Below are 24,915 nucleotides of genomic sequence, written 5' to 3' on the forward strand. Positions count from 1 at the left end.
CATGCTTAAGCCAGTACATATCCAGGCCCGTTTGAGGTTTGCTAGAGAGCATTTGGATGGTCCAGAAGAGGATTGGGAGAATGTCATATGGTCAGATGAAACCAAAATAGAACTTTTTGGTAAAAACTCAACTCAACTCGTGTTTGGAGGAGAAAGAATGCTGAGTTGCATCCAAAGAACACCATACCTACTGTGAAGCATGGGGTGGAAACATCATGCTTTGGGGCTGTTTTTCTGCAAAGGGACCAGGACGACTGATCCTTGTAAAGGAAAGAATGAATGGGGCCATATTTTGAATGAAACCTCCTTCCATCAGCAAGGGCATTGAAGATGAAAGGTGGCTGGGTCTTTCAGCATGACAATGATCCCAAACACCCCACCCGAAGGAGCAACGAAGGAGTGGCTTCATAAGAAGCATTTCAATGTCCTGGAGATGCCTAGCAAGTCAACCCCATACAAAATCTTTGGAGGGAGTTGAATGTCTGTGTTGCCCAGCGACAGCCCCAAAACATCACTACTCTAGAGGAGATCATTGCCAACAAAGGGTATATAACAAAGTATTGAGATTAACTTTTGTTATTGACCAAATACTTATTTTCCACCATAATTTACCAACACATTCATTAAAAATATATTTTTTTCTCTTTTTGTCTCTCGTAGTTGAAGTGTACCTATGATGAAAATTACAGGCCTCTCTCTTCTTTTTAAGTGGGAGAACTTGCACAATTGGTGACTGACTAAATACTTTTTTGCCCCACTGTAGACTCAATGATTAAGATATTGAATGGTGGTTTTGACACTACATGAGCTGACGCCAAAATCTTTCTCCCACAAGAAACATGGTCAATACAGTGTTGTCCAATATACAGCTCTGGAAAAAAATTAAGAGACCACTGCTCCTTTTTCTTGCCTTTCCAAAATAGTTGAAAAGAGAGGTTTTGAGTGGGGAACAGATGGTTCAATTTGCAGTGATCTCTTAATTTGAACCCTTCTGTTCCTCACTCAAAACCTTCCTTTTCAACTCTTTGGGTGAAAAAAGTTGCTGTGGTCCCTTAATCTTTTCCGGAGCTGTATTTAAGATATCTGGGAAGCCATGCTAAAGATTTTGTCATATTGTAGCTGCATGGAGGTTGTTCTCTGTATTTCAGGCATGAAGGATAAAGGGGTGTTATTTGAACCGTATTCATTGTGGCCTATAGATTTCTCATATAACTCTTCTCATATTACCAACAACCAATCAGTTTGCCTATTTGTTCTTGTTCAGCCACAATGCAATTTGCAGCTCAACCTACTTCCTGTAAATTCACAAATATTCTTGCAATATCGTTACACACTGGTTTGACGTTTTTGCTATTTTTTTGGGACGTGGCCTGTTTGGTTTAGATTTTGCTTTTGTTTGTGAACGTGGCCTGTTCTGTTTGGTTTTTGTCTGATTTTGAACGTTGCTTGTCCTTTTGTATTATTGTTTCCACCTGTGTCTTGTTTGCCCCCTCATTGTGTCCCTATATAAGTTCCTCCTGGCCCAGTGTTTCTTGATCATTTTGCTGTAACTGTTGCCTGTTCCTTGTTCCTGCTGTTTTGAGCGTTTTGTTTTTGCTGGACCGCATAAGCAGAGCCGGTCAAGAAGAGCGAATGTCTCTTACTGAGTGTGTGATTGACTGACACAGACCTGCAACTAATAGGTCCCGCGTTCGAATCTTGTCACAGTCAAAGCAAATAATGCATTAGTATTTATTCTGGATAGATACAAACTTTGCTGGCTACAACCTTCAGTAGCTGTGTTATAGTAAGCCTAAAATAAAACTCTTTATATTGCAACTGTTTCTGGTGGATTGTCAAAGTACACATTCATGCATTATTTGTTGGATGATATAGGCTAAATAAAAACCCCATGGGCAGGAATAGATTAGGGGTTTCCATGATTCTTTCGTCTTTTCATTTGACAAAAAAGTCAGTTATTTTCACCTATATTGATAGTTACTGTATCGTGTCATTCACAAAAAAAAATGGTGGAGGTAAACTTTATAAGAAACATTAGTCAGTTTAACACAATGCTTATTTTTAGCAACACTGGGAAAACGACACTGGTGTCTAGCAACACTGGGAAAACGACACTGGTGTCTAATGACACTAGGCATACAGACACGTGGGCAAATGTATAACACGTGGTGTACTGGTTAAACACACACTCACATGGGAGACCTGGGTTCGAATCCAGTTAGGGCAACAACATTTATATTTATAAGTCAAAGGTATGCTTTGGTGTTCCTCAAGGCTTGGTTCTGGGCCCATTATTGTTCTCACTATATATGCTCCCCCTGGGCGATGTAATCCGAAATCACAACGTACATTTTCACTGTTACGCTGATGACACACAGTTATATATTTCAATGAAGCATGGAGAAGCCCCTAAATTAGCTACTTTGGAAGAATGCGTTTCAGATATTAGGAAGTAGATGACAGAGAATTTCTTGCTCTTAAACTCAAGGAAAACAGAAATGCTCGTTTTAGGACCCAAGAAACAAAGAGCGTTGTTAGCAGATCTCACTGTGAACCTCGACGGCTGCTTGGTCGTATCCCAAAAAACTGTAAAAAACCTTGGCGTTACCCTTGACCTTTGAAGAACATATAAAATATGTCTCAAGAGTTGCTTATTTTCATCTTCGAAACAATGCAAACATTTGAAACTTTCTATCAAAAACGGATGCAAAAAAATTCATCCATGCTTTTGTTACTTCTTGACTAGATTACTGCAAAGCTCTTCTCTATGGTTATCCAGACAAATTAATAAATAAACTTCAATTAGTGCTGCACACGGCTGCTATAATCCTAACTAGAACAAAAACATTTGAACACATTACTCCTGTGCTGGCGCCCACACTGGCTGCCTGTTAGGGTTAGGGCTGATTTTAAGGTTTTACTCTTAACCTATAAATCAATACATGGACTTGCTCCTACTTACCTTGCTGAAATGATCCAGCCATACATACCTACACGTAACCTACGATTGCAAGATGCAGGCCTATTAATTGTACCTAGAATTTCTAAACAAACAGCTGGCGGCAGGGCCTTTTCTCATAGAGCTCCACTACTGTGGAATGATCTGCCAATTAAGGTTAGAAATGCAAACTCAGTGCAAACTTTCAAGTGTCTACTAAAAACTCATCTCTACAGCACGGTTTATAATTAGGTGTAGCCTGGCCCGGGGGCGTGAAGGTTACCAGTACCTTCCACCCTTGCTGTCTTGCCAGGTGGGCTCTCGTCTCCACTGAGATGCCCTCCCTCCAATGCCTTTCGGGGGAAGAGTCACTGGCTTGTTGTTGACTCTCTGTTGCGCACTTGTGCAATTGGGCTGTACGCTGCTGGTAATACTCTGCCCTCATTCAGGGGGGTTGCGGTTGGTGGGTGTCCCTTTGGTTTATGCCTGGCAATGTGGGTGGATTGATTTCCTGCCTGTTGGGCCCTGTCCGGGGCCTCCCGCAGGTAGGGCCACAGTGTTGCCGGACCCCCCCGTCTCAGTTCCAAGGTGTTACGCTGCTATATTATTGTGCTGGGGGATATGAGGGATGTACTACTAACTTTTCTCAGTCTCCTCCAGTTTAAAATTTTAGGAGGAGATGAGGTCCTGGTCCACACCTGCGGAGTACCTGGTTTGGGGGGAATGTTACTGTCCTTGTCCATCTGGTCATACTTTTGACCTAGTCTAAAATCAAATAGACTCTGGATTTAGCCCAGAGAAATGTATACATTTGTCCAATTGGACTCTTAATATCTGAACCGGCACAGCCAGAAGAGGACTGGTCACCCCTCTGAGCCTGGGTCCTTTCTAGGTTTCTTCCTAAAATTCGGCCTTCTTAGGGAGTTTTTCCTAGCCACTGAAATCCAACACTACTGTTGTTTGCTCCTTGGGGTTTAAGGCCGGGTGTCTCTGTAAAGTACTTTGTGACAACTGCTGTTGTAAAAAGGGCTTTATAAATACATTTGATTTCATTTGATTTGATTATCACTTTTAATTGCAGGCTGGCTGAACTAGGCTTGCCTGGTTCCTGTTCTGGTTCAGTCATATCTGTTTATCAAAATAACTTTTGTTTCAGCGACCTCTGCGCCAATGTCCTGCTATCCCTGCTGCATTGTGACAGCCTTTAGTTTTCATAGTTTGTCATGTGGTTGTATTCTTGAATGGTGATGGTCTTCCTCCTGGTTCCAAAAAATATACATATTGTATCCAAAGCTGCATTTCCTAATATTTTAAGTACAACCAAATAAATAAATACTTATTTTCAAGAATACTGCTTAATATATGTTTATTATCTGAGAGTTTCATCATATAATGTATGAATTCACATAACCAAAGTTCCCATGGTTGGTCCCATCTGGCTTTTAATTGGGCAAAAGGTGCCAGGGGCTCAATTTATCCCTGAGTTGAAATGCTAGCTGGTACACTTCAGTTGAAATGCTAGCAGGTCCCTGTGTGTTCTAGTGGTACCAGACAGTCCCTGTGTGTTCTAGTGGTACCAGACAGTCCCTGTGTGTTCTAGTGGTACCAGACAGTCCCTGTGTATTCTAGTGGTACCGGCTGGTCCCTTTGTGTTTTAATGGTAACAGCTGGTCCCTGGGTGTTTTAATGGTACCGGCTGTTCCCTGTGTGTTGTAGTGGTACCGGCTGGTCCCTGTGTATTGTAGTGGTACCGGCTGGTCCCTGTGTGTTTTAATGGTACCAGCTGGTCCCTGGGTGTTTTAATGGGAACGGCTGGTCCCTGGGTGTTTTAATGGTACCGGCTGGTCCCTGGGTGTTTTAATGGTACCGACTGGTCCCTGTGTGTTTTAATGGGAACAGGTGGTCCCTCGGTGTTGTAGTGGTACCGGGTGGTCCCAGTGTGTTGTAGTGGTACCGGCTGGTCCCTGGGTGTTTTAATGGTACTTGCTGGTCCCTGTGTGTTGTAGTGGTACCAGACAGTCCTTATTTTAACCACTATCATGTTGTCATGGTTTATGTTTGTAGAGCGTAATGAACCGGATGCATGTTATCAGCATCCCCTACTCCTTGATGAAGGCCAACCCTCTGTCCTGGATTCAGAAGGTTCATACTTACAAAGGTTAGCACGCTCATTCCACCAGTAGACCCATATCCCCCACTTAAACCTACAACCCCAACAGCACACCTACATCCCCCCACTGCATCCTACAACTCCCACAGCACCCTACATCCCCCACAGCACGCTACATCCCCCACTGCATCTTATATCCTCCACTGCACCATACATCCACCACAGCACCCTACAACCCCCACAACACCTTACAACCCCCACAGCACCGTACAACCCCCACAGCATCCTACATCCCCCACAGCACCCTACATCCCCCACTGCATCTTATATCCTCCACTGCACCATACATCCACCACAGCACCATGCAACCCCCACAGCACCCTACATCCCCCACAGCACCCTACAACCCCCACAGCACCCTACATCCCCCACAGCACCCTCCAACCCCCACAACATCCTACATCCCCTACAGCACTCTACATACCCCAGTGCACCTTACATCCCCCACAGCACCCTACAACCCCCACTGCAATCTACATCCCCCAAAGCACCCTACAACCCCCACTGCATCCTACAACCCCCACAGCACCCTACATCCACCAAATTAACCCACATCCCCCACAGCACCTTACATCCCACACAGCATCCTACATCTCCCACAGCACTCTACATCTCCCACAGCACCCTACAACTCCCACAACATCCTACATCCCCTAGAGCACCCTACATCCCCCACAGCACGCTACATCCCCCACTGCATCTTATATCCTCCGCTGCACCATACATCCACCACAGCACCCTACAACACCCTACAACCCCCGCAGCACCGTACAACCCCCGCAGCACCGTACAACCCCCACAGCATCCTACAAAATCCTGCAGCACCCTACATCCCCCACTGCATCTTATATCCTCCACTGCACCATACATCCACCACAGCACCATGCAACCCCCACAGCACCCTACATCCCCCACAGCACCCTACAACCCCCACAGCACCCTACATCCACCACATTACCCCACATCCCCCACAGCACCTTACATCCCACACAGCATCCTACATCTCCCACAGCACCCTACAACCCCTACAACATCCTACATCACCTAGAGCACCCTACATCCCCCACAGCTTGCTACATCCCCCACTGCATCTTATATCCTCCACTGCACCATACATACACCACAGCACCCTACAACCCCCACAACACCCTACAACCCCCGCAGCACCGTACAACCCCCACAGCATCCTACATCCCCCACAGCACTCTACATCCCCCACAGCACCCTACAACATCCTGCAGCACCCTACATCCCCCACTGCAATCTACATCCCCCAAAGCACCCTACAACCCCCACTGCATCCTACAACCCCCACAGCACCCTACATCCACCAAATTAACCCACGTCCCCCACAGCACCTTACATCCCACACAGCATCCTACATCTCCCACAGCACTCTACATCTCCCACAGCACCCTACAACTCCCACAACATCCTACATCCCCTAGAGCACCCTACATCCCCCACAGCACGCTGCATCCCCCACTGCATCTTATATCCTCCACTGCACCATACATCCACCACAGCACCCTACAACCCCCACAACACCTTACAACCCCCACAGCATCCTACATCCCCCACAGCACTCTACATCCCCCACAGCACCCTACAACATCCTGCAGCACCCTACATCCCCCACTGCATTTTATATCCCCCACAGCACCCTAAATCCCCCCACTGCATCCTACAAACCCCACAGCACCCTACATCCCCCCACTGCATCCTAAAACCCCCACAGCACCCTACATCCCCCACTGCACCCTACATCCCCCACTGCACCCTACAACCTCCACTGCCCCCTACATCCTTCACTGCACTGCTGTGTAAGCATGTTTTTTATTGGATTACCACAGTCAGAGTGTGACTGTCTCTCTACTCTCTTTGTCTTTGTGTAAACCTTGTCTCTGTGTGTGTGCATGTGTGTGTAGCACGGGTGGCAGTGGTGAAGTCCAGAGATATGCATTGGTCCCTGCTGGCCCAGAGAGACCAGAGAGACATCAACCTCAGCTCTCTACGGATGCTGATCGTAGCTGATGGTGCCAACCCTTGTGAGTGTAATACAAAATAATATACTGATTATAGACAGCCAACCCCTGTGAATTTAATACTAACATAATATACAAATTAATGACAGCCAACTCCTGTGAGTTTAATACTAACATAATATACAGATTAATGACAGCCAACCCCTGTGAGTTTAATACTAACATAATATACAGATTAATGACAGCCAACCCCTGTGAGTGTAATACTAAAATAATATACTGATTATAGACAGCCAACCCCTGTGAGTTTAATACTAACATACTATACAGATTATAGACAGCCAACCCCTGTGAGTTTAATACTAACATAATATACAGATAACAGACACCCAACCCCTGTGAGTTTAATACTAACATAATATACAGATTAATGACAGCCAGCCCCTGTGAGTTTAATACTAACATAATATACAGATTAATGACAGCCAACCCCTGTGAGTGTAATACTAAAATAATATACTGATTATAGACAGCCAACCCCTGTGAGTTTAATACTAACATAATATACTGATTAATGACAGCCAACACCTGTGAGTTTAATACTAACATAATATACAGATAACAGACACCCAAACCCTGTGAGTTTAATACTAACATAATATACAGATTATAGACACCCAACCCTTGTGAGTTTGATACTAACACAATATACAGATTATAGACAGCCAACCCCTGTGAGTTTAATACTAACATAATATTCAGATTATAGACACCCAACCCTTGTGAGTTTATTACTAACATATTAACATAAAGATAAAAGACATCCAACCTCCATTAAGAGGCCTGAACTGAGTTTTGTGCAATTTTATTTGTGTTTTGCAGGGTCAATATCATCATGCGATGCCTTCCTCAATGTGTTCCAAGCACGTGGTCTTCGTCCTGAGGTGATTTGTCCTTGTGCCAGCTCTGCAGAGGCTCTCACAGTTGCCATCCGCAGGTAGAATCCCATGTCTACACCAGACTATATTATTAAAGCACAAACATACTACAACCCTGTTTCCAAAAAAGTTGGGAAGCTGCATTAAATGCAGATATAAACAGAATGCAATGATTCATTTTCTCCCTATATTTATTTTAAAATAGTATAAAGACAACACATCAAATGTTGAAACTGAGAATTCGTTTTGGGACATCGCGTCCTCTGGACCAAAGAGGAGAGGGACCATCCGGCTTGTTATCGGCACACAGTTCAAAAGCCAGCATCTGTGATGGTATGGGGGTGCATTAGTGCACATTGCTTGGGTGATTTGCACATCTGTGAAGGCACCATTAATCCTGAACAATATATACAGGTTTTGGAGTAACATATGATGCCATTGAGACTATGTTTTTTTCAGGGAAGGTCTTGGTCATTTCAGCAAGACAATGCCAAACCACATTCTGCACATATTACAACAGCATGGCTCCATAGTAAGAGTCTGTGTGCTAAACTAGCCTGCTGCAGTCCAGACCTGTCACCCATTGAAAACATTTGGCGCAATATGAAATGGCAAATATAACAAAGGAGACCTCGAAACATTCAGCAGCTGAAATCCTATATCAAGCAAGAAATTGGAAAACATTTCACTTTCAAAACTACAGTGGTTGGTCTCCTCAGTTCCCAAATGCTTAAAAGAAGAGTTGATGCAACACAGTGGTAAACATGCCTTGGTCCCAACTTTTTTTATACATGTTGCTGGCATTAAAGTGGGCATACATTTTTCAAGAAACAATACACATTTTCAGTTTCACCTGAAAGTTTTCTTTGGAGTATCTTCAAATAAATACAGGGATAAATGATTTGCACATCTTTGCGTTCCTTTTTTATTTGCGTTTACAGCATCATCCTAAATCTTTTGGAAACAGGGTTGTTCTACTATTACACAGAATATGCTGAACCAGGGTATATTTCAGGCATCTGTACACAGAGAAAGAGGACTGTCTTTCCTGTTCATAGTGGGTTTAACATTAACCATGAATAAAATATATGATCATATCATGGATAATGTTAAGTGCAATTATTTAATATTCAGTCACCCCTACCCATCTACAAAGTCAGACGCCCCCCCTCCACCAAAGTAGTGTTAGGTTTAATTAAGGTTAGGCTAACGTAGGGTTATGGTTAGTTATGTTAGGGTATTTTAGGGTTAGGCAAAGGTAGAGTTAGGGTTAGTTATAGTTAGGGTTAGTTATGGTTTGGGTTGGTTATGGTTCATTTTAGTTATAGTTAGGCATAGTTATGGTTAGGGTTTGTTAGGTTTAGTTATGGTTAGGGTTAGTTATGATTAGGGTTAGTTATAGTTAGGATTAGTTATGGTTAGTGAAAGTTATGGTTAGTTATAGTTATTGCTACTTATAGTTAAGGTTAGTTAGGATTAGTGTTTGGTATATTTAGGGTTAGTTATGTTCGGGTTCGTTATGGTTTGTGTTCGTTATGGTTAGGATAGGTTAAGGTTAGGGTTAGTTATGGTTAGGGTTAGTTTTGTTAGTGTGTAACAGTACTGTGTTTTTTCTTGTAGGCCTCCAGAGTCGGGTGTCCCCCCACCAGGGAAGGCAGTTCTGTCTATGAGTGGGTTGAGCCACGGTGTGATCCGGGTCGATACTGATGAGAAGCTTTCTGTCCTCACAGTGCAGGATGTGGGTCAGGTCATGCCAGGAGGTGGGTGAGGGGGGTGGGTTGTTCCACATCAGTGGTGTGTGTGTGTGTGTCTTTAAATATGAGGTCCTCTGTCCACAGCGCTGGTGTGTGTGTGTTTATCTATAAGGTCCTCTGTCCACAGCACTTGTGTGTGTGTCTTTAAATATGAGGTCCTCTGTCCACAGCGCTGGTGTGTGTGTGTTTAACTATGAGGTCCTCTGTCCACAGCACTGGTGTGTGTGTTTATCTATGAGGTCCTCTGTCCACAGCGCTGGTGTGTGTGTGTTTATCTATGAGGTCCTCTGTCCACAGCGCTGGTGTGGGTGTGTTTATCTATGAGGTCCTTTGTCCACAGCGCTGGTGTGTGTGTGTTTATCTATGAGGTCCTCTGTCTGCAGTGCTGGTGTGTGTGTTCATCTATGAGGTCCTCTGTCCACAGCGCTGGTGTGTGTGTTTATCTATGAGGTCCTCTCTCCACAGCGCTGGTGTGGGTGTGTTTATCTATGAGGTCCTCTCTCCACAGCCCTGGTGTGGGTGTGTTTATCTATGAGGTCCTCTGTCCACAGCGCTGGTGTGGGTGTGTTTATCTATGAGGTCCTCTGTCCACAGCGCTGGTGTGGGTGTGTTTATCTATGAGGTCCTCTGTCCACAGCGCTGGTGTGTGTGTGTTTATCTATGAGGTCCTCTGTCCACAGCGCTGGTGTGGGTGTGTTTATCTATGAGGTCCTCTGTCCACAGCGCTGGTGTGGGTGTGTTTATCTATGAGGTCCTCTGTCCACAGCGCTGGTGTGTGTGGTCCATGTTGAGGGGATTCCGTATCTTTGTCAGACGGATGAGGTGGGAGAGATTTGTGTGAGTTCTCGGAGCACCGGCATCACTTACTACGGACTTCCTGGCATGACCAAGAACATCTTTGAGGTTTGTGCTTTCACTTATTTTGTAAGGATTTGTTTTTATGGTCACCTTATTAAGAATTTTTTGAACTGAACAGCCAAACTATAATTAAGTTGCAATATGTAGTGTTATAACACTTAGTGTAAAGTGTTATAAAATGTATTGTAAAATAATAAAAGGTAGTGTTGCATAATATATGGTAAAGTAATAGTATATAGTGTTGAATAATTTATGGTAAAGTCATAGTTTGTGGTGTTTTATTATGTATGGTTAAGTAATACTACACTGCTCAAAATAATTTAGGGAACACGTAATCATCACAGTACAACACCAAGTCACTTCAACTTCAGGGACACCAATCTGTCCAGTTAGGAAGCATAGACAATTGTGAATCAATGTCACCTGTTTTGGTGCAAATGAAATTGACAACAGGTGCACTGGAGAGACCACGGACAATTTCTCCCTCCTTATACTTCCTGACTGAATCTTCTCTAGTTTTGTGTTTTGCTAGTGTCCTTGTCACTGCTGGTAGCATGAGGCGGTACCTGCAGCCCATTCAGGTTGCACTGGTAGTCCAGCTCCTCTTGGATGGCACATCCATACATTCCATCACAATGATTGCTGTGTCACCAGTACAGTCTCGAGAACATGGAGAAAATACCAGGAGAATGGGCCGTTACATGAGGAGAGCTGGACAGGGCTGTAGAAGCGCATCAACCCAGCAGCAGGACCGGTATCTGCTCCTTTGTGTGAGGAGGAACAGGAGGAGCACAGCCAGAGCCCTACAAAATGACCTCCAGCGGCCTTCTGCTGTGCATGTTTCTGACCAAACTGTCAGAAACACACTCTGTGAGTGTGCCATGAGGGCCCAACGTCCTCTAGTGGGACCTGTGCTCACAGCCCAGCACTGTGCAGCTCGATTGGCATTTACTAGAGAACACCAGAATTGTCAGGTCCGCCATTGGGGCCCCATTCTCTTCACAGATGAGAGCAGGTTCACACTGAGCACATGTAACAGACGTGAAAGAGTCTGGAGACGCCGTGGTGAACGTCATCCATCATTACCAGTTTGGCGAGTCAGTGATGGTCTTGGGAGGCATATCCTTGGAGGGTTGCACAGACCACCACATGCTAGCCAGTGGTACACTGACTGCTGTTAGGTACCGGGATGAAATCCTCAGACCCATCATCAGTCTCTGGCCACACTCTGGCCAGCCCTTACTCTGGTCAGACCTTACTCTGGTGCTGTGAGCCCTGGGTTCCTCCTGGTTCAGGACAATGGCCGGCCTCATGTGGCCAGAGTGTGTAGGCAGTTCCTGGATGATGAAGGCATTGATGCCATTGACTGGCCCTCACATTCCCCAGACCTGAATCCAATTGAGAACGTCTGGGATGTCATGTATCAGTGCTTAACGTCGCCAAGTAGCACCACAAACTGTCCAGGAGCTCACTGATGCCCTGATCCAGGTTTGGGAGGAGATCCCCCAGGACACCATCCACTGTCTCATCAGGAACATGCCCAGATGTTGTCCGGAGTGCATACAGGCATGTGGGGGCCAAACACACTACTGAGTCACATTATGAGTTCCCTTGATGAAATTCATACAAGTTGGAACAGCCTGTGATTTCAACTGTTTACTTATTTTCTGTGTGATTTTGAAACCAACCCTCAGTCGGTTGGTGATTTTCTTTTTCTTTAACCGTTCTTTTGTGATTTGGTTCTCAACGAATCATACAATGTACAGTCAAGATTTTGATCTTTAATATATTTTCTTTGAGACCCCATGTGTGATAAAGGTGTTCCGTGAATTATTTTGAGCAGTGTATTTAGTGTATATATAATATATATATATATGTATATAATATTCTGTTTCCGGTTCCAGACCATCCCAATAACAGCATCAGGTGCTCCCATCAGTGACAGACCCTTCACCAGGACTTCTTTACTGGGCTTTATTGGACCTGTGAGTTCACTAGCATTACATTCTCATAAATTCCCATGTTATTTGTACCTGTGAGTTCACTAGCATTACATTCTCATAAATTCCCATGTTATTTGTACCTGTGAGTTCACTAGCATTACATTCTCATAAATTCCCATGTTATTTGTACCTGTGAGTTCACTAGCATTACATTCTCATGAATTCCCATGATATTTGTACCTGTGAGTTCACTAGCATTACATTCTCATAAATTCCCATGTTATTTGTACCTGTGAGTTCACTAGCATTACATTCTCATAAATTCCCATGATATTTGTACCTGTGAGTTCACTAGCATTACATTCTCATAAATTCCCATGATATTTGTACCTGTGAGTTCACTAGCATTACATATTCTCTATATTCTCATGAATTGTGTGGTCATCAGGACAAGCTTGTGTTCATCGTGGGTAAGATGGATGGACTGATGACGGTCAGTGGGCGGAGACATAACGCTGATGATGTGGTTGCCACAGCACTGGCGGTGGAGCCAATGAAATTTGTCTACAGGGGGAGGTGAGGAGGGTGCCATGTTGATGTTGTTGTTTTCGTTGTTATAGGAAACAGTGTTCTCCATCTCAATTCTGTGGCATTCCATTTTAAATGCTGTTTTGTAGGATAGCTGTGTTTTCTGTCTCGGTTCTCCATGATGAGCGTATCGTGGTGGTGGCAGAACAGAGACCAGATGCTTCTGAGGAGGACAGCTTCCAGTGGATGAGCCGAGTTCTACAGGTATAAAACACACACACTCCTTGTTGTTATAATGAACAGGTTCACTAGTGACATCACAGGCAGTACTGCAACAAAGAGCCTTAGGTGGGTCTGTCCCTCTTCTGTCAGGTCACAGTATTCACCAGGCTTATTGTCTACCTGTAGTCTCATCTACACTTTATTTCCTCTGTTCTACAGGACATTGACAGTAAAACGATTAGACATTAAGACATATACAGTGGGGAGAACAAGTACAAACCCGATTTCAAAAAAGTTGGGACACTGTACAAATTGTGAGTAAAAAAGGAATGGAATAATTTGCAAATCTCATAAACTTATATTTAATTCACAATAGAATATAGATAACATATCGAATGTTGAAAGTGAGACATTTTGTAATGTCATGCCAAATATTGGCTCATTTTGGATTTCATGAGAGTTATACATTCCAAAAAAGTTGGGACAGGTAGCAATAAGAGGCCGGAAAAGTTAAATGTACAGATAAGGAACAGCTGGAGGACCAATTTGCAACTTATTATGTCAATTGGCAACATGATTGGGTATAAAAAGAGCCTCCCAGAGTGGCAGTGTCTCTCAGAAGTCAAGATGGGCAGAGGATCACCAATTCCCCCAATGCTGTGGCGACAAATAGTGGAGCAATATCAGAAAGGAGTTTCTCAGAGAAAAATTGCAAAGAGTTTGAAGTTATCATCATCTACAGTGCATAATATCATCCAAAGATTCAGAGAATCCGGAACAATCTCTGTGCGTAAGGGTCAAGGCCAGAAAACCATACTGGATGCCCGTGATCTTCGGGCCCTCAGACGGCACTGCATCACGTAGAGGAATGATACTGTAATGGAAATCACAACATGGGCTCAGGAATACTTCCAGAAAACATTGTCGGTGAACACAATCCACCGTGCCATTGGCCGTTGCCGGCTAAAACTCCATAGGTCAAAAAAGAAGCCGTATCTAAACAGGATCCAGAAGTGCAGGCGTTTTCTCTGGGCCAATGGTCATTTAAAATGGACTGTGGCAAAGTGGAAAAGTGTTCTGTGGTCAGACAAATAAAAATTTGAATTTCATTTTGGAAAACTGGGGCGCCATGTGAACCCGGACTAAAGAGGACAAGGACAACCCAAGTTGTTTTCAGCGCTCAGTTCAGAAGCCTGCATCTCTGATGGTATGGGGTTGCATGAGTGCGTGTGGCATGGGCAGCCTACACATCAGGAAAGGCACCATCAATGCTGACAGTTATATCCAAGTTCTAGAACAACATATGCTTCCATCCAGACGTCGTCTCTTTCAGGGAAGACCTTGCATTTTCCAACATGACAATGCCAGACCATATACTGCATCAATCACAATGTCATGGCTGCATAGAAGAAGGATCCGGGTACTGAAATGGCCAGCCTGCAGTCCAGATCTTTCACCCATAGAAAACATTTGGCGCATCATAAAGAGGGAGGTGCGATCTAAGACAGTTGAGCAACTAGAAGCCTGTATTAGACAAGAATGGGACAACATTCCTATTCATAATCTTGAGCAACTTGTCTCCTCAGTCTCCAGACGTTTTCACTTAAAGTGATACATTTTCTCAGTTTAAACATTTGATATGTCATCTATGTTGTATTCTGAATAAAATGTAGAAATTTGAAACTTCCACATCATTGCATTCTCTTTTTGTTCACAATTGTGTCCCAACTTTTTGGAATCGGGTTTGTATTTGATACACTGCTGATTTTGCAGGTTTTCCTACTTACAAAGCATGTAGAGGTCTGTAATCTTTATCATAGGTACTCTTCAACTGTGAGTGACGGAATCTAAAACAAAAATCAAGAAAATCACATTGTATCATTTTTAAATAATTTACATTTTATTGACTTAAGTATTGGATCACCTACCAACCAGTAAGAATTTCGGCTCTCACAGACCTGTTAATTTTTCTTTAAGAAGCCCTCCTTTTCTCCACTCATTACCTGTATTAACTGCACCTGTTTGAATTTGTTTCCTGTATAAAATACACCTGTCCACACACTCAATCAAACAGACTCTAACCTCTCCAGAATGGCCAAGACCAGAGAGCTGTTTAAGGACATCAGAGATAAAATTGTAGACCTGCACAAGGCTGGGATTGGCTACAGGACAATAGGCAAGCATCTTGGTGAGAAGGCAACTACTGTTGGCGCAATTATTAGAAAATGGAAGAAGTTCAAGATGATGGTCAATCTCCCTCGGTCTATCAATGATCATGAGGTAGGTGAGGGATCAGCCCAGAACTACACGGCAGGACCTGGTCAATGACCTGAAGAGAGCTGGAACCATAGTCTCAAAGAAAACCATCAGTAACACACTACACCGTCATGGATTAAAATCCTGCAGCGCACGCAAGGTCCCCCTGCTCAAGTCACTGGAGTGGTTCCGTAAGAAGCATCTCAAGGTCCTGGAGCAGTCTCCAGACTTGAACCCAATAAAAAATCTTTGGAGGAAGCTGAAAGTCCGTATTGCCCAGCGACGGCCCGAAACCTGAAGGATCTGGAGAAGGTCTGTATGGAGGAGCGGGCCAAAATCCCTGCTGCAGTGTGTGCAAACCTGGTCAAGAACTCCAGGAAATGTATGATCTGTAATTGCAAAGTTTTCTGTAGCAAATATTAAGTTCTGCTTTTCTGATGTATCAAATACTTATGTCATGCAATAAAATGCAAATTAATTACTTAAAAATCATACAATGTGATTTACTGAATTTTTGTTTTAGATTCCGTCACTCACAGTTGAAGTGTACCTATGATAAAAATTACAGACTTCTACATGCTTTGTAAGTGGGAAAATCTGCAAAATCGGCAGTGTATCAAATACTTGTTCTCCCCACTAGATGTGCAATGAAGGCAAATGCAGCACAAATGGCAATACTAAATGTGCAATTAAGGCAATTTGGGGGAGTTATTAAGTATAGTGGATGCAACTGGAATGTGCAACAGCATTTATTCTACAGGACATAGACAGTATTCAACAGGCTTAATGCCTACCTCTGGTCCCTGTCAACACTATAATTCCTCTGTTCTACAGGACATAGACAGTATTCACCAGGCTTAATGCCTACCTCTGGTCCCTGTCAACACTATAATTCCTCTGTTCTACAGGACATAGACAGTATTCACCAGGCTTAATGCCTACCTCTGGTCCCTGTCAACACTATAATTCCTCTGTTCTACAGGACATAGACAGTATTCACCAGGCTTAATGCCTACCTCTGGTCCCTGTCAACACTATAATTCCTCTGTTCTACAGGACATAGACAGTATTCACCAGGCTTAATGCCTACCTCTGGTCCCTGTCAACACTATAATTCCTCTGTTCTACAGGCCATAGACAGTATTCACCAGGTAGGAGTTTACTGCCTAGCTCTGGTCCCTGCCAACACACTGCCCAAGGCTCCGTTGGGAGGAATCCACATCTCAGAGACCAAACAACGGTTCCTGGAAGGAGCTCTACACCCCTGCAACGTCCTCATGTGCCCTCACACATGTGTCACTAACCTGCCTAAACCACGACAGAAACAGCCAGGTAGAACCTGCATTAATCTTAACCCAGGCAAAAAATTAATATTGTGTCACATTGAATGAGTATGGAATTCCAGCAATGACAAATGTCAGTAAAATTGTATTTGATGTGTGAATTATTTAAAAGGATAGATTTTTACTTTTATCATTTATTCACTTTTCATTTTTCAGCACCTCATTTTGACTATTTCGTCAGGTCTTGAATAGTTGAATAAATTATTTTCCTCATGAGACATTTCCCATTTTCCTCGTGACATATTATAATTAGAAGGTAAGCGACGCACACGCACCTGGCCATCCACGTGATATGAAAGGAAACGTGATTCATCAGACCAGTCCACCTTCTTCCATTGCTCCGTGGTCCAGTTCTGATGCTCACGTGCCCATTGTAGGCGCTTTTGGCAGTGGACAGGTGTCAGCATGGTCATCCTGACTAGTCTGCAGCAATGCAGCCCCATACGCAACAAACTGCGATGAATTTTATGTTCTGACCGCTTCTATCAGTACCAGCATTAACTTTTTCAGCAATTTGAGCTACAGTAGCTCGTTTGTTGGACCAGACCACCCACTTCCCGCATGCATAAATGAGCCTTGGCCACCCATGACCCTGTCGCCAATTCACCGCTTTTTCTTCCTTGGACCACTTTTGATAGGTACTGACCACTGCAGACTGGGAACACCCCACAAGGGCTGCAGTTTTGGAGATGCTCTGACCCAGTCTTCTAGCCATCACAATTTGGCCCTTTTCAAAGTCGCTCAGATCCTTACACATGCCCATTTTTCCTGCTTCTAACACATCAACCAGGTTGTGGAGAGTTTTCAATGTGAGCAGGAGAGTCTTAAATGTGATCCGATATTGCCAGTGAAGCCAGTGAAGTTGGATATGAGTTGGTGTGATATGTTCAGATGATCTGGTGAAGGTAAAGGTTCTGGACCAGTTGGATATGAGTTGGTGTGATATGTTCAGATGATCTAGTGAAGGTAAAGGTTCTGGACCAGTTGGATATGAGTTGGTGTGATATGTTCAGATGATCTAGTGAAGGTAAAGGTTCTGGACCAGTTGGATATGAGTTGGTGTGATATGTTCAGATGATCTAGTGTAGGTAAAGGTTCTGGACCAGTTGGATATGAGTTGGTGTGATATGTTCAGACCGGTAAGAAGAGTGTTGCAGTAATCAAGACGGGAAGTGCCAAAAGCACAAATGAGAGTTCCAGTGCTGGAATGGGAGTCTTGAGATATTGTGGAGGTGGAAAGAAGCTGTCTGGATGATGGTTTTTATGTGGGATTTGAAGGAGAAGGGTTTCTGAAGGGTGTTGTCCAGGGTGACACTGAGGATTTTTACTTTAGAAGTCAGGGGTCTGGAGAGCTGTCGATGGTGATGCTGAGGTTTTGCTGTTTGGAGAGTTGGATTTCGAGCCAATAAGAATGACCTCTGTCTGGTTGCTGTTGAACTTAAGGAGGTTTTTGTTCATCCAGCACCGGATATCTTGAAGGCAGTTGATGAGGGAGAAGGGAGGGAGGATGTGGGTTTGATGGAGAGCTGGGTGTCATCAGCATAGCAGTGAAAGTTAATGTTGTGGTGTCACATGATCATCCCCAGGGGTAGGAAGTACAGTGTGAGGGGGAAAAAGTATTTGATATCCTGCTGATTTTGTACGTTTGCCCACTGACAAAGAAATGATCAGTCTATAATTTTAATGGTAGGTTTATTTGAACCGTGAGAGACCTAATGACAACAAAAAAATACCGAAAAACGCATGTGAATGTTTTTATAAACCTACCATAAAAATTATAGACTGATAATTTCTTTGTCACTAGGCTAATGTACAAAATCAGCAGGGGATCAAATACTGATATAACGATCATCCCCGGGGGTAGGAGGTATATAAAGATCATCCCCAGGGGTAGGAGGTATATAACGATCATCCCCAGGTATAGGAAGTATATAACGATCATCCCCAGGGGTAGGAGGTATATAACGGTGATCCACAGGGGTAGGAGATATATAATGATCATCCCCGGGGGTAGGAGGTATATAACGATCATCCCCAGGGGTAGGAGGTATATAATGATCATCCCCAGGTATAGGAAGTATATAACGATCATCCCCAGGGGTAGGAGGTATATAACGATCATCCCCAGGTATAGGAAGTATATAACGATCATCCCCAGGGGTAGGAGGTATATAACGGTGTTCCACGGGGGTAGGAGATATATAATGATCATCCCCGGGGTTAGGAGGTATATAACGATCATCCCCAGGGGTAGGAGGTATATAATGATCATCCCCAGGTATAGGAAGTATATAACGATCATCCCCAGGGGTAGGAAGTATATAACGATCATCCCCAGGTATAGGAAGTATATAACGATCATCCCCAGGGGTAGGAGGTATATAACGGTGATCCACGGGGGTAGGAGATATATAATGATCATCCCCGGGGGTAGGAGGTATATAATGATCACCCCTGGGGGTAGGAGGTATATAATGATCATCCCTGGGGGTAGGAGGTGTATAATGATCATCCCTGGGGGTAGGAGGTGTATAATGATCATCCCTGGGGGTAGGAGGTATATAATGACCATTCCTGGGGGTAGGAGGTATATAATGATCACCCCCAGGGGTAGGAGGTATATAATGATCATCCCTGGGGGTAGGAGGTATATAATGATCATCCCCAGGGGTAGGAGGTATATAATGAAGAGGAGTGGTCCGAGCACTGACCCCTGGGGTACACCTTGAGTGACAGCTGCACACTGTGATCTATGATTGTTAATATGGACATATTGTTGATGGTCAGTGAGGTAGGAGGAGAACCAGGAAAAAGTAACACCCATGACACCAACACCAGCCAGATGTTCCAGGTGGAGTGGATAAGAAATGGCATCAAAAGCTGCACTCAGGTCTGGGAGGACAAGCTGCACAGAGGAGGTTGTTGGGGTTTTTGACAAAGGCTGTTTCAGTGTTGTGTTTGGAATGGAAACCAGACTGGAATGCGTCACGGAGGTTATTAGAATTGAGATGGTTTTGTATTTTGGTTGGCATAAATGGAAGAGTAAAATAATTTAATAAGTATTACATTTTAGGAAATCATTAAACACTTTTTTATATTTAACTACCCTTTTAAATAATTTAAAGATGATGTGTGTTGGACAGAGGTGATGATGTTGATGTGTATTGGACAGAGGTGATGATGATGATGATATTTTTTGGACAGAGGTGGTGATGATGATGATGTGTGTGTTGGACAGAGGTGAAGATGTTGATGTGTATTGGACAGAGGTGATGTCGATGATGATATTTTTTGGACAGAGGTGGTGATGATGATGGTTGTGTTGGACAGAGGCGATGATGTTGATGTGTATTGGACAGAGGTGATGATGATGATGTTTTTTGGACAGAGGTGGTTATGATGATGATGGTTGTGTTGGACAGAGGTGATGATGTTGATGTGTATTGGACAGAGGTGATGATGATGATGATGATGATATTTTTTGGACAGAGGTGGTGATGATGATGATGTGTGTGTTGGACAGAGGTGAAGATGTTGATGTGTATTGGACAGAGGTGATGATGATGATGTTTTTTGGACAGAGGTGGTTATGATGATGATGGTTGTGTTGGACAGAGGTGATGATGTTGATGTGTATTGGACAGAGGTGATGATGATGATGATGATGATGATGATGATATTTTTTGGACAGAGGTGGTGATGATGATGTGTGTGTTGGACAGAGGCGATGATGTTGATGTGTATTGGACAGAGGTGATGATGATGATGTTTTTTGGACAGAGGTGGTTATGATGATGATGGTTGTGTTGGACAGAGGTGATGATGTTGATGTGTTTTGGACAGAGGTGATGTCGATGATGATATTTTTTGGACATAGGTGGTGATGATGATGATGTGTGTGTTGGACAGAGGTGATGATGATGATGTGTGTGTTGGACAGAGGCGGGGCCGGCATCTATGATTGTTGGAAACCTGGTAGCAGGGAAGAGGATTGCTCAGGCTTGTGGAAGAGACGTGACTCAGCTAGAGGACAATGACCAGGCACGTAAGGTATAAACCATCGCCATCACATCCCATCCCACCTGGAAACAATGGTAAACCCACCTGTATACCTGGACACACAGGTAAACATCTATACACCTGGACAGACAGGTAAACACACCTATATACCTGGACACACAGGAAAAACTTCCATAGATCTGGACTCACAGGTAAACACACCTACAGTTAGGTCCGGAAATAATTGGACACTGACACAAGTTTTGTTATTTTGGCCAAAATATATTCAAGTTACAGTTAAAAAATGAATATGAGCTTAAAATGCAGTCTCTCAGCTTTAATTTGAGGGTATTCACATCCAAATTGGAGGAAGGGTTTAGGAATTACAACTCTTTAATATGCAGCCCCCTCTTTTCATGGGACCACAAGTAATTGGACAATTGATTCAAAAGCTATTTCATGGACAGGTGTGGGCTATTTCTTCGTTATGTATTCATCAATTCAAGGTAAAAGGTCTGGAATTGATTCCAGGTGTGGCATTCGCATTTGGAAGCTGTTGCTTTGAACCCACAACATACGATCAAAGGAGATCTCAATGCAATACAGGCCATCCTTTGGGCTGCAAAAAAAAACATCAGAAAGCAGGAACACTAGGAGTGGCAGTCTGGTACATTCTGAGAAAAATAGAATGCACTGGTGAAAAAACAGCCCTGGAAGACAAAAGTGGTGGATAATCGTAGAATACTTTCGATGGTAAATAAAAATGCCTTCCCAACATCCAGCCAAGTGATGAACACTCTCCAAGAGGTAGGCATATCATTATCCAAATCACCATATAGAGTAGACATCATGAGAGCAAATACAGAGTGTTCACCACAAGGTGCAAACTATTCATAAGCCTCAAGAATAGAAAGGCCAGATTTTGCCAAAAATCTTCTGAAAAAGCCAGCCTAGTTCTGGAACAGCATTCTTTGGACAGATGAAACTAAGATCAACCTGTCCCAGAATGATGGAGGAAAAATGTGTGGAGAAGGCTTGAAACGGCTCATGATCCAATACATACCACAACATCTGTAAAACATGGTGGAGGCAGTGTGATGGCATGGACATGCATGGCTTCCTATGGCACTGGGTCACTAGTGTTTATTGATGATGTGACAGAAGAACGAAGCAGCCGGATTAATTCTGAATTCTGAAGTGTATAGGAATATATTGTCTGCTCAAATTCAGCAAAGTTGATTGGACGCCACTGTACAGATGGACAATGACCCAAAACATACTGCAAAAGCAACCCAGTGTGAGGTGCAAGGGCAGCGGGTGCATAAAAGATGAGACAAAAACCAAAGTAACAAAACAACACTGAACGAAAAAGGTTTCTAATAATCTAATAAGGAGAAACAGCACCACACGGTCAAAAAGAACAAGGATACAATAACCTGTGAGGTGTGGGTGACATCATTACTAACTCAAAACAGGTGTGTGTGTGATGGATGTGCTGCTGCCATCTGCTCCAGCCAGCAGTTAGTTCACCGTCAAGGTGGAGCACCGGATAGAGAGAGAGCATATAGTGCCACGGAGAGCAGCCGTCACAGTACCCAGGCGTGGCTCCTGAAGACACCACCCAACTACGACCCAGGCCAGTCCCGCCTATAGAGCCAGCCAATTCGGGCAGCAGGCATGGAACTCAGCCGTCAGGGAGGGATCGCAGATATCTACCGCCTGGACCCAGCTCTGGGACTGTATCCCGCCCAATCCACTAGGCACTGGACCCAGCCTCGCTGTAGCTGGGAGTCCAGAATTGCCTCCACCTTGTACCCCTGCAGGACTGGATCCCCCCAGTGGGCCAGGAGCCATATGGAAAGAGGCAGAGATGTTTGTGTATGGTGGAGTCAGGTGGAGTTAATAGGTGACATTGTTTACCTTCCGGAGGACCTTGAACGGCCGAAGTAATTTGGACTCAGCTTACGACAAGGCAGATGGAGCGGGAGGTCCCTCGTGGACAACCATGCCTTGTCCCCTGGACAGAACTCAGGGGCGTCACTCCGCCAGCCAGAAGGCAGTGCAGCGACAGAAAGAGCAGGTAGATCGGCGGCGGACCAGACCTTGTCAAACTTCCTGAACCCCACCCTGGATGTCGCTGAAACCTCCAAACCTGGGGCATAACGGGGGCTGGAAACCGAGGACCACCTGGAAAGGGGTGAGACCTGTGAAGGAATGGCGCAGGGAGTTCTGAGCATACTCCACCCAGGGGAGAAAACGGGCCCACTCCCCTGGTCTGTCCTGGCAGTAAGACCGGAGGAACCTCCCCTCTTGGTTGGTGCGCTCCGCCTGGTATGGTAGGGTGTATGGGCGATTTCATCACCAGTAATTCCAGTCTCTCTCAATGGGTTGATGTTGAAAGTGAGCGGGCGGGTCACGTGGGTGATGGAACCGGACCCCACGGGACGGCCATCTAATGCCTGGGTGGGCATCGAGGACCTCAAATGTCACAACGGCAGCCTGACCGAGGCTCACGCCTTCCGGAAGTGGCCCTTCTCATAATAACCTGTGAGGTGCGAAAATGAGAAACATCATAATTATTGACTCAAAACAGAGGTGTGTGTGTGATGGATGCGCTGCTGCCATCTGCTCCAGCCAGCAGTTAGTACACCGGTGAGGTGGAGTGCTGGAGAGGGAGAGGGCATGCAGCACCAGGCGGAGGAGCCGTCACACCCAGAAGTTGATGTTTCATTGCAAATCCATTGTGGTGACATACTGAGCCATACTTATGAACATTGTGTCCAAATTGTGTCCAAATATTTCCGGACCTGACTGTATTTAACTGAACACATTGGGAAACACACCTATATACCTGGACACACTGGGAAACACACCTATATACCTGGACACACTGGGAAACACACCTATATACTTGGACACACAGGTAAACACACCTACAGTGGGGTAAACAAGTATTTAGTCAGCCACCAATTGTGCAAGTTCTCCCACTTAAAAAGATGAATGAGGGCTGTAATTTTCATCATAGGTACACTTCAACTATGAGAGACAAAATGAGAAAAAAATTCCAGAAAATCACATTGTCCTTGAAATGCTTCTTACGAAGCCACTCCTTCGTTGCCCGGGCGGTGTGTTTGGGATTATTGTCATGCTGAAAGACCCAGCCACCTTTCATCTTCAATGCCCTTGCTGATGGAAGGAGGTTTTCATTCAAAATCTCACGATACATGGCCCCATTCATTCTTTCCTTTACACGGATCAGTTGTCCTGGTCCCTTTGCAGAAAAACAGCCCCAAAGCATGATGTTTCCACCCCATGCTTCACAGTAGGTATGGTGTTCTTTGGATGCAACTCAGCATTCTTTCTCCTCCAAACACGACGAGTTGAGTTTTTACCAAAAAGTTCTATTTTGGTTTCATCTGACCATATGACATTCTCCCAATCCTCTTCTGGACCATCCAAATGCTCTCTATTAAACCTCAGACGGGCCTGGACATGTACTGGCTTAAGCATGGGGACACGTCTGGCACTGCAGGATTTGAGTCCCTGGCGGCATAGTGTGTTACTGATGGGAGCCTTTGTTACTTTGGTCCCAGCTCTCTGCAGGTCATTCACTAGGTCCTGTATGTGGTCTTCTATGTCTTCCATTTTCTTATAATTTCTCCCACAGTTGATTTCTTCACACCAAGCTGCTTACTTATTGCAGATTCAGTCTTTCCAGCCTGGTGCAGGTCCCCAATTTTGTTTCTGGTGTCCTTTGACAGCTCTTTGGTCTTGGCCATAGTGGAGTTTGGACTGTGACTGTTTGAGGTTGTGGACAGGTGTCTTTTATAAGTTCAAACAGGTGCCATTAATACAGGTAACGAGTGGAGGACAGAGGAGCCTCTTAAAGAAGTTACAGGTCTGTGAGTGCCAGACATCTTGCTTGTTTGTAGGTGACCAAATACTTATTTTACAGAGGAATTTACCAATAAATTGATTAAA

At 44.3% G+C, this 24,915-nt stretch overlaps 2 protein-coding genes across 7 annotated transcripts in view; one reads left to right on the forward strand and one right to left on the reverse strand.

Moving 5' to 3' along the window:
* dip2a (disco-interacting protein 2 homolog A) overlaps positions 1–24,915 on the forward strand; it is a 149,800-nt gene that overhangs the window by 100,555 nt on the left and 24,330 nt on the right. For 5 of the 6 annotated variants that reach the window (XM_034288763.1, XM_034288762.1, XM_029115636.2 and 2 more), the window contains 10 exons: positions 5,003–5,096; positions 7,037–7,156; positions 7,976–8,090; positions 9,652–9,791; positions 10,552–10,688; positions 12,548–12,628; positions 13,035–13,162; positions 13,264–13,378; positions 16,723–16,924; positions 20,876–20,985. In XM_034288763.1, coding sequence (XP_034144654.1) covers positions 5,003–5,096; positions 7,037–7,156; positions 7,976–8,090; positions 9,652–9,791; positions 10,552–10,688; positions 12,548–12,628; positions 13,035–13,162; positions 13,264–13,378; positions 16,723–16,924; positions 20,876–20,985 — 1,242 coding nt within the window. The remainder of the gene's footprint in view (positions 1–5,002; positions 5,097–7,036; positions 7,157–7,975; positions 8,091–9,651; positions 9,792–10,551; positions 10,689–12,547; positions 12,629–13,034; positions 13,163–13,263; positions 13,379–16,722; positions 16,925–20,875; positions 20,986–24,915) is intronic. The other variant, XM_029115637.2, reaches the window with a different exon arrangement.
* The window catches only part of si:dkeyp-118h9.7 (sacsin), a 52,684-nt gene continuing 50,995 nt past the window's right edge, over positions 23,227–24,915 (reverse strand). Inside the window, exon 8 of the mRNA XM_029115635.2 lies at positions 23,227–23,479. Within this exon, the coding sequence (XP_028971468.2) occupies positions 23,445–23,479 (35 nt within the window). The 3' untranslated portion in view covers positions 23,227–23,444. The remainder of the gene's footprint in view (positions 23,480–24,915) is intronic.

This window comes from Esox lucius, chromosome 20 (genome assembly GCF_011004845.1).
Source record: "Esox lucius isolate fEsoLuc1 chromosome 20, fEsoLuc1.pri, whole genome shotgun sequence".
Lineage (NCBI taxonomy): Eukaryota > Metazoa > Chordata > Actinopteri > Esociformes > Esocidae > Esox > Esox lucius.